This window comes from Oratosquilla oratoria, unplaced genomic scaffold, assembly GCF_046742065.1.
Source record: "Oratosquilla oratoria isolate Oo_2021 unplaced genomic scaffold, ASM4674206v1 SCAFFOLD135, whole genome shotgun sequence".
In the NCBI taxonomy this organism is placed as follows: Eukaryota; Metazoa; Arthropoda; class Malacostraca; order Stomatopoda; family Squillidae; genus Oratosquilla; species Oratosquilla oratoria.
The window spans coordinates 322,845-332,500 of NW_027467491.1; the positions used below are offsets into that span (position 1 = coordinate 322,845).

Genomic DNA, 9,656 nt, shown 5'->3' on the forward strand with positions numbered 1-9,656 from the left:
ATTAACAAGCTATATAAATCGTTAGTTCGTCCACATTTGGAATATGCTGTTTCCGTATGGTCACCGAATCTCATTAAAGACATTGACAGAATATACACTGTATGTATATATATGTATATATATATATAATATATATATATATATGTATATATATGTTGCATGGTGAGAGATCAGACTATTTTATTCACTCGTAGATATTTTCACATCTCGATCTAAGCCTTCACCACTACTACACCTTCCATACCACACACGACAACACCAACAATTACTACCACCACCACCACCACCACCACCACCACCACCACCACCACCACCACCACCACCACCACCACCACCACCACCACCACCACCACCACCACCACCACCACTATTAGGCCAGTCAATAGAGGAGTAAAAAAAGGCGAATAAGGAAAAAATCAGGGAAAGCTGCAATAAGCTTTAATGTGTTTATAATACCTTACTTAATAACATATTAATTTTGCACCCCTCTACCCCCCCGGATTTGGCCGCCATCTTGAAAAAATGGCGACCAAAAACATTTTTTTCCAAATATCTCACTAGAAACTAATTTTAACGAAAAATGTGTTGAAACAAAATTTATTCTACATAAAATTTTCTACAAAAGTTATTTTATTCAATTTTGTGATATACCTCACTGTTTTTGCGCTAAATGTGCGAAAAGATTGTGTTTATCTTTATTTGATACCTACAGTGCACAAAGATCATATAATAATTTCCTTTGTATGCTATACTGAATAAAATATCTAAGTTCCTAACTTGATTATAGTCTTTCTTTTGTTTCAGAACTATTAAAATAGATAGTTAAAGCTTCAGTGAAACCCCAGGCAGTTGTTGGTGCAAAATGTCTTCATTGGGGAAATGTTTAATATGCGATGGACAGCTTTCTGTGGGTGAGACTAGAGAAGTTAAAGAGAAAGGAATAAAGACACTGACTGATTATAGCATTAAGTGGAAAGACGGAAAACATTCTCTGTTAGAAGGACTAAAAAGTGTGAAAGTGCATGAAAAATGTAGAAAAGTGTATACAAAAGAACGGAGAGCTGAAACTTTCCAAGCAAGGCAGAAAACCTCGCAAGTGCCGACAACGTCACTGAGAAGTCAAGAATTACAGTTTGATTTTCTTCATGATTGTCTCTTTTGTGGAAAAGATGCATCAAGTGACTTTTTGAAAAAAGAAAGCAAAAAATATTTAGGTGATCGTGAATCTGTGCACTGTATAGAGATGCTGCATGTTAAGGATACTATTTTGAAAGCTGGTGAAATGAGAAAAGATGAATGGGGCAAAGAAGTATGTACTCGTATATGTAACGTAGTGGATTTAGTTGCTGCTGAGGCAAGGTACCATTCAGCCTGCATTAAAAATTCTACCAAACATCTTCTGGTATGAAACGTGGTCGTCCCAAAAGCTCTACGGTTTCTGAGGCAATGAGTCATGCTTTTAACTACTTGGAGGAAAATCGAGAGGAATGCCAGTTTACTTTCAGTGAGATTTTTTCAGAATATGAGGGTGAGCTACCAACTGATAAAACCATAAAATCTGAATTGATAGAGAGATATGGACATGATATTATTGTTTCTGTGAACAAAAATAGAAAACCAGTGATCTGTTTCCGTGACACAGGAAACAAAATTTTGACTGACGCTTGGTACGAAAATCATAGAAGTCATGACGAGAAGGAAGAACGGCTTCGGATTGTAAAGACTGCCGCCAGAATAATTGCTGAAGATATAAGATCGCAGATGTACGAAGCAGATCAGTATCCACCACCAGAAAATTTCCTAGAAGAATTGGATTCACTTATTCCAGAAACTCTCCAGTGCCTTGTTAAGACAATAGTCTTAAAAAACAAGAAAGGAAATCAAAGAAAATGGAATAGCAATTTCACATGCTATCCTTACAGCAGCTAGACCAAATTCTTTCATATCTCCTCTACAAATAGGACTTGCTGTTCACTTAAGTCAGAAGTATGGCTCTAAGCATCTACTGAACGTGCTCTCTGCGTTGGGATTATGTGCGTCCTATGCTGAGGCAGCACTCTTTCAAGTATCTGCTTTGCAACATCCAGCCAAGGAACCTCCGAATGATTCATTTGCACAGTTTGTATTCGATAATGCAGATGTGAACATCTCTACTATTGATGGATTTAACACATTCCACAGTATGGGAGGAATTCAGTGTGTTACTCCTCAGAATAATATTACTTCAGATCAGCCAATCACTAGATTAACGAAGATCCCTAGTGCATCGTTTGTTGGGCAGTTTGGTCATAATCCTATTAAAACCTTTGAAAGTAAAAGTGTAAAAGGACTCTTGAATATAAAAGTCAGGGATTTGGCAAGTATCAATCCAGTGTCCACTACTGTATCAGTAACAACAACAGAGCTTTTATGGCTACTTGGAAAATGGCAAAAAAATGCAGAGTGCCCAGGTTGGAATGGTTACATGGAGAAATGTACAGCACACTTCCCATATGATGTGTCCCAGATCTCATATCTTCCCTTTACAAATGCTCCACCTACCAATTATGACACCATATACACAGTACTTAACCAAGCTGTAGAGATATTCGAGACTAAACTCGGAAATGGAAAGTATAAAATATTATATGTGAATCTTTCCACAGCTCTAGCGCAAAAACGGTGCAACCTATGGAAAACATGACAGGGACAAATATTATAGGAAATTTTATGTAGATTATTTTTTGTTCGACTACTTTCTCTGTAAAATGCATTTCAAGCGAGATATTTGGAAAAAACAGTTTTTTTCCGCCATTTTTTCAAAATGGCGGCTAAATCCGGGAAGGTAGAGGGGTGCAAAATTAATACATTATTAAGAACCACATTAGGAAGAAAATAAAGCATATTGCAGCTTTCCTTAATTTTTTTCCTTATTCAACCCCCTATTGACTGGCCTATATGCCAACGTCCATTACTACCACGAAACCCAAAACCACACAAATCTTCTTCCTCGGAGGTTAAAACCCTCCCACGTGGTAAATTAACCACCACGTGGGAGATGATCCCCCCCCCCACGGGGGTGACGTCACGCAGCCACCTTTACCTTAAGTGCAAGGATATCCTGGGAGGTTGCATAAGGAACATGAAGATATTCAATATGTATTACTTGTACACGCACATACGCACACAAGTGCACACACATATATATACACACACAGGTGCACACATTCATACATACATACATACACACACACATACAATCACACACACACACACAGACACACACACACGCGCACACACACACACACACACACACACACACACACACACACACACACACACACACACACACACACACACACACACACACACACACACATACATATATACAAGTGCATACTCTGATGGGCAATGAATTTTGTGTGTGTATGTGTGTGTGTGTGTGTGTGTGTGTGTGTGTGTGTGTGTGTGTGTGTGTGTGTGTGTGTGTGTGTGTGTGTGTGTGTGTGTGTGTGTGTGTGTGTGTGTGTGTGTGTGTGTGTGTGTGTGTGTGTGTGTGTGTGTGTGTGTGTGTGTGTGTGTGTGTGTGTGTGTGTGTGTGTGTGTGTGTGTGTGTGTGTGTGTGTGTGTGTGTGTGTGTGTGTGTGTGTGTGTGTGTGTGTGTGTGTGTGTGTGTGTGTGTGTGTGTCTGTGTGTGTGTACGTGTGTGTGTGTGTGTGTGTGTGTGTGTGTGTGTGTGTGTGTGTGTGTGTGTGTGTGTGTGTGTGTGTGTGTGTGTGTGTGTGTGTGTGTGTGTGTGTGTGTAAGGTTTCAGGAATACTCACACATCGGGTCATATATCATGAGCTCTAATCTAGGAGGGTAAAAGCTGTCGACCACGTGCCCAACACGTGATCCAAGACCGTGATGCATCACACACAAGCACATACACTTGTTCACTCATGTATACAGACAAGGAATGTTTAAACAATGAAAGACAGAAAAGAGAAAAACGCTGAAATAAAATTAAGCGAAAATGTAAATGAATGAAAAACGTGAAAATGGAAATAGGATAGAAACGCTAAAATCAGATTTAGTGAAAACAAGAAACACTAAAATAAGATTTAATGAAAACACGGACATGGAAGGAGAAAATACGGAATGGAAATAAGAAACGAAACGAGAAAAGAAAAAGGAGCAAAATTGGAAACAGAAAAGAGAGATAGAGATAGAGATAGAGAGAGAGAGAGAGAGGGAGAGAGAGAATTTGGAAGTTGATGTTTGTGTGGAACTTCTTTATTAACTTGACTTTAATATAATTTGAAAACCTGGTGTGCGCACATTTTTTCTTTATGTGCGCTAGTCGTAAAACATACATGCGCGCGCACATGCTCACAGTTTAGAGGGAACGTTAGTAATTATCAACGAAGAAATACTAAAAGGACTTCTTCCTAAATAGACCAACGTTGACATCAACAGATATTTTCGGTTTGGTCAGCAATTTGCGTTTCGTACTCACCGAAGGACGTAAACACGAGCGCGCTGAGTGACTCAATCTGTGATGCGACCTCGGGTCACGTGATCGGTCGCGTCCACCCCCAGGGTCGATGATCTTTGGACAAGGATGAAGAAAAGCGAGGATACCCATTGGAGAGACCGATTTCAGGTGCAGGAACCTCTCGGCAAAGGCGGCTTCGGGTGTGTTTACCTGGCGAAGGACCGAGCCAGCGGCACCCAAGTCGCGATCAAGGAAGCCTCTCTCTCCCTCATCGACAACTGGGGGTGGCGCGAAGGGACGAGAGTGCCCTTGGAGGCCTCTCTACTGCACAAGGTCCAAGCGGTTCCTGGGGTCATAGAACTGCACGATTGTTTCGTTTCCGAAGGCAATTTCTACATGGTTATGGAGCTTGTGCCCGAAGCGACCTCATTATATGATTACATGGAAAAGCGTGGTAAGCTCCCCTATCCACAAATCAAGCGGCTCTTTTGTGACATCGTAAAGACGGTCCAACGATGTCTAAACGCAGGCGTTTCTCATAAGGACATTAAACCAGAGAACGTCTTGCTCTATGTGGATCCAGGCTCAGGGGAGCTTCAAATAAAGTTAATCGACTTTGGATGCGGGGAGAGGATCAAAGGCTACAAGGGAGGACACACAGGCGGGACATCGTTTTACTGGCCACCAGAGTACATCGCCAAAGGAAAGTTCCTCCACGTCCCGGCGACAGTATGGAGTCTCGGGACCCTCTTGTATTACCTGGTGTGCCATGACGACCCTTTCTACGAGGACAGCGAGATCGAAAAGGGTCAGCCGCCTCTCCCTGAATACCTTCCCCGGCAATGCCGCGACTTAATTATGAAGTGCTTCGCCATGGACCCTTGGGAGCGGCCCACCCTCCACGGGATCTTGGTCCATCCCTGGCTGAAGGCTTTTAGCCGCTCCGAGGACGGGAACGAGCTCGAGCCGCCCGATCCGAAGCTCTTTCCACCAGATATCTTCAGGAAACTGAATTTCAAGGAGTGCGAGAGGAAACAGGACTCCCAGGCCCCAGTCAAGAAGAATACCCATCGTGCTTTACAGGAAGGAAGTGAAAAGGAAAGTGCGCCACAAAAACACAATAAGAAAAGAAAGAAGTGGTGGACAGCACTGATAAACATGAAGCCCATTAGACTCGTCAAGAAGCAATTTTAGTTGCTAAAAGTACGAATATAATATGCCTGACAACGCCATGAAGTAACAGGCTCCCTCGGCTCAAGAAGAACGAGTTCATGGAAACTCGAGGAATACCGGAAAAAATCCGTCTAAAAGAGCCATACATAGTTACATAGAAAGGGCACACACATATGGGCTACCAGAAGGAAGTAACACATCCGTATAACATCCAGACAGACACAGAAAAGAGCTTAAGAACAAAGACGCTCTTTACGTCATGACGGTGAGAGAGGTGAAAGAAGCCTTAGTCAGAAAGAGCCATAAAGAGTTAAAGAGAGGGCCAAGAAAAGGTTCAGTAAAGGAATTAACCTTAAAGAGCCACGCACAGAGGGAGATCACTCTCCCCTCAGCTGAATAAAATCGCCTGATGGCATAACAGAAGGATTACAAGATATTCAGAACGCAGTCGGAGGCCCGACCTTGAGAGGTGTTCCTCTCAGCTGAATGAAATCGCCTGTTTAGGTCGTCTTTACTTGCGTCAAAGGTCGACGAGGTGGCGGTTCGAATCCTGCCACCGGCGAAGTTGAACCAAGGGCATGGTTTATCAAATTCCACGCTACAAAGTCCTCTGTTGGGGGCACCGTTCTAGCCTCCCGGTATGGGGGAGTTTGAGACGTTAAACCATATCATTCATATATATATATATATACATATATATATATATATATATATATATATATACATATATATAATATATATGTATGTATATATATATATAATAAATATATATACATATATATGTATATATATATATATACACATACACACACACACACACATATATTATATATATATAGACCACTTGGAAAAAAAAACTAACGAAGCAGAGCGCTTTCGTATATTACATCTTCAGTGCAACAAGTACATATTATACATAGACATTGTATACATGATACAAAGGGGACTAGGACAGTTTTGAATAAGCATGCCGACCAATTAAGAGAGCGGAAGGTCATTGTCAATTATCTTACGATGGTCGGGCGACATTAGGTCACAGTCGCCAAGGGGAGCTGAAGGTCATTGTCAATTATCTTACGATGGTCGGGCGACATCAGGTCACAGTCGCCAAAGAGAGTGAAAGGTCATTGTCAATTATCTTACGATGGTCACAGTCGCCAAGGGTCACTGTTTCTACTACTTATATAGGGCGACATTAAGTCAATTTGTTGGATTACATTTTACATGATATTATCTTACTAATTTCTTGACAAATGAAATTATCAAGTTTGTACAAGCCTTTATGTAGGTTGGTATTTTGATTACTAGTGGTATGAATCAAACTGCACTCTATTAAATTTCTTGCTATTATGTTGTTGGTATAATAGATTGCCTGGGCATTACCCAATCAACTGGATGATTATTTAATTCAATATGCTTGAATATACCACTAGAATTATTGCCATCCCTGACATTTTTCTTGTGTTGTTCAATTCTAATGTTTAAGGGTTTGGCAGTTTGACCTATGTAAAATTGATTACACATTTTGCAAGGAATTTTATAAATGCATCCTTTTTTGATTTCAATACTATTGTTGATAAGTTTATGTTTTACTGTACTATCATGTTTAAAAACTACCTTTACGTTAAACCTTTTTAATAATTCTGTGATACTTAACAAATTTTCTTGAAATGGTAAAATTAAAACATTATGATAATTGAAAGGTGATTTAGGCTGAGGAGTTAAAAATGATTTCCTTGCAAAATTGTAAGCAATATCAAGGAATTGCTTAGGGTATTTTAATTCTAGCCCAATGTTAAAAACATTTCTGATTTCTTCATCAATAAATTCAGGACTACAAATACGAAAAGCTCTTAAATACATTGAGGCAAATACTGTACGTTTAATATTATTTGGATGAGAAGAATAATAATGAATATATGAACTTACATTGGTTGGTTTACGATATACTTTAAATCTAAGGCTATTGTCTAGTGGTATATTCAAGCATATTGAATTAAATAATCATCCAGTTGATTGGGGTAATGCCCAGGCAATCTATTATACCAACAACATAATAGCAAGAAATTTAATAGAGTGCAGTTTGATTCATACCACTAGTAATCAAAATACCAACCTACATAAAGGCTTGTACAAACTTGATAATTTCATTTGTCAAGAAATTAGTAAGATAATATCATGTAAAATGTAATCCAACAAATTGACTTAATGTCGCCCTATATAAGTAGTAGAAACAGTGACCCTTGGCGACTGTGACCATCGTAAGATAATTGACAATGACCTTTCACTCTCTTTGGCGACTGTGACCTGATGTCGCCCGACCATCGTAAGATAATTGACAATGACCTTCAGCTCCCCTTGGCGACTGTGACCTAATGTCGCCCGACCATCGTAAGATAATTGACAATGACCTTCCGCTCTCTAGGGGGTAATTGGTCGGTATGCTTATTCAAAACTGTCCTAGTCCCCTTTGTATCATGTATATAATGTCTATGTATTCCTATCACTATGTACTTGTTGCACTGAAGATGTAATATACGAAAGCGCTCTGCTTCGTTAGTTTCTTTTCAGTGGTCTACTTTGCATAAGTGAACACACGTACCCGTGTTCTTATTAGCATATATATATATATATATATATATATATATATATCTATATATATATACACACACACATATATGTATACATATATATATGTATATATATATAATATATATATATATATATATATTATATATATATATATATATATATATATATATATATATATATATATATGGGACCTGGACAGAATCCCGACAGCCATAATCCCGAAACCCAATATCCCGACAGCCACAATCCCGACAGGCCACAATCCCGAAAGGCCAAAATCCCGAAAACCAAAATCCCGAAAAAAAAAATCTCTTATATATATTTTGGGGTAACAAAAATAACAATGTTACTCATATACAATTCTATCTAAAATTGATTTACAACCTAATAAAGAACTGGTGTAAACGCATATTAAAAAAGATAGTTTTTTCTAGTAATCACCCTGACAACGTCAAGAAAAGTGTTGCTTCTGGTCTTTTCTTGAGGGCTTTCAGGATCTGTAATCCTCAATTTCTGGACCAAGAAATTGAGGTGACCAAATGTCAACTTAAGAAGTTGGCATATCCACTTTGGTTTCTGGACCGAGCCCTCAGTAAGGCTAGGGCCAACCATTTGAAAACTTCTCTCCCCTCTAGTTATCACCGCTCCTTTAAAGATATACTAAAAATTCCATATAGTAAAACCATCAGTTCTTCTACCAAGTTGTTTCCTTAAGAACGTCTCACTATTGCCTACCACTATCCCAACACCGTGCGTAAGCAAATTGTGAACGTTCAACAAAAACCGAAGGAAGTAAAGTCACCTGGTGTCTATTGTTTGCCCTACCAAAATTGTGATTTGGTGTACTTGGGTCAAACCGGGAGAGACTTGAACACTAGACTGGCAGAACATAAAAGGTCAATTAGGTATGGGCAAGAAAATTCGGCCGTGTTTCATGATGTCAACAATAAGAATCACTCTTTCGACTGGGGTAAGGCCAGAATAGTGTTCAAATCCCACTACGGTTTCAGGAGAAAAATAGTTGAATCAGCATTAATTGACGAATGCCCCAACATTAGTATTTCTAAAGGGCAACGGACACTTGACATTGTATCACGCGCGGCAAGCAACAATTCCTGTGTACACGGGAGTGAAAACTATTTTACTCACCGTATTCATGGAGCAGGTCGTATATGTGCTCGGCTTTAACTAACGGTGCCATAACTGTAACATGGTGAGCTCGGGGTGGAGACGAATGGCCCAGCCACGCCGCCGCCGGGATATTACTGAGAATTCCAGAGAAATCTGAAGATGGTCGTCTCAACTTTACCCTCATCGTGACACTACCCCGGACTCGAAATGTCATTTATTTTATGTGTGTATGTAAGTACTGGGAGACCTTAATGCTAGAGTGGGAAATGGTCCAATCGATGGAGTGGTTGGGAAGTGTGGAGTT

At 39.8% G+C, this 9,656-nt stretch overlaps 1 protein-coding gene across 1 annotated transcript; it reads left to right on the forward strand.

Annotated features, from left to right (window-relative positions):
* Positions 1-4,582: 4,582 nt before the first annotated feature.
* On the forward strand, positions 4,583-5,650 carry LOC143022665 (serine/threonine-protein kinase pim-3-like). Its single transcript, XM_076180996.1, has one exon. The coding sequence runs from the start codon at positions 4,583-4,585 to the stop codon at positions 5,648-5,650; it is 1,068 nt and encodes a 355-aa protein (XP_076037111.1).
* Positions 5,651-9,656: the final 4,006 nt, after the last annotated feature.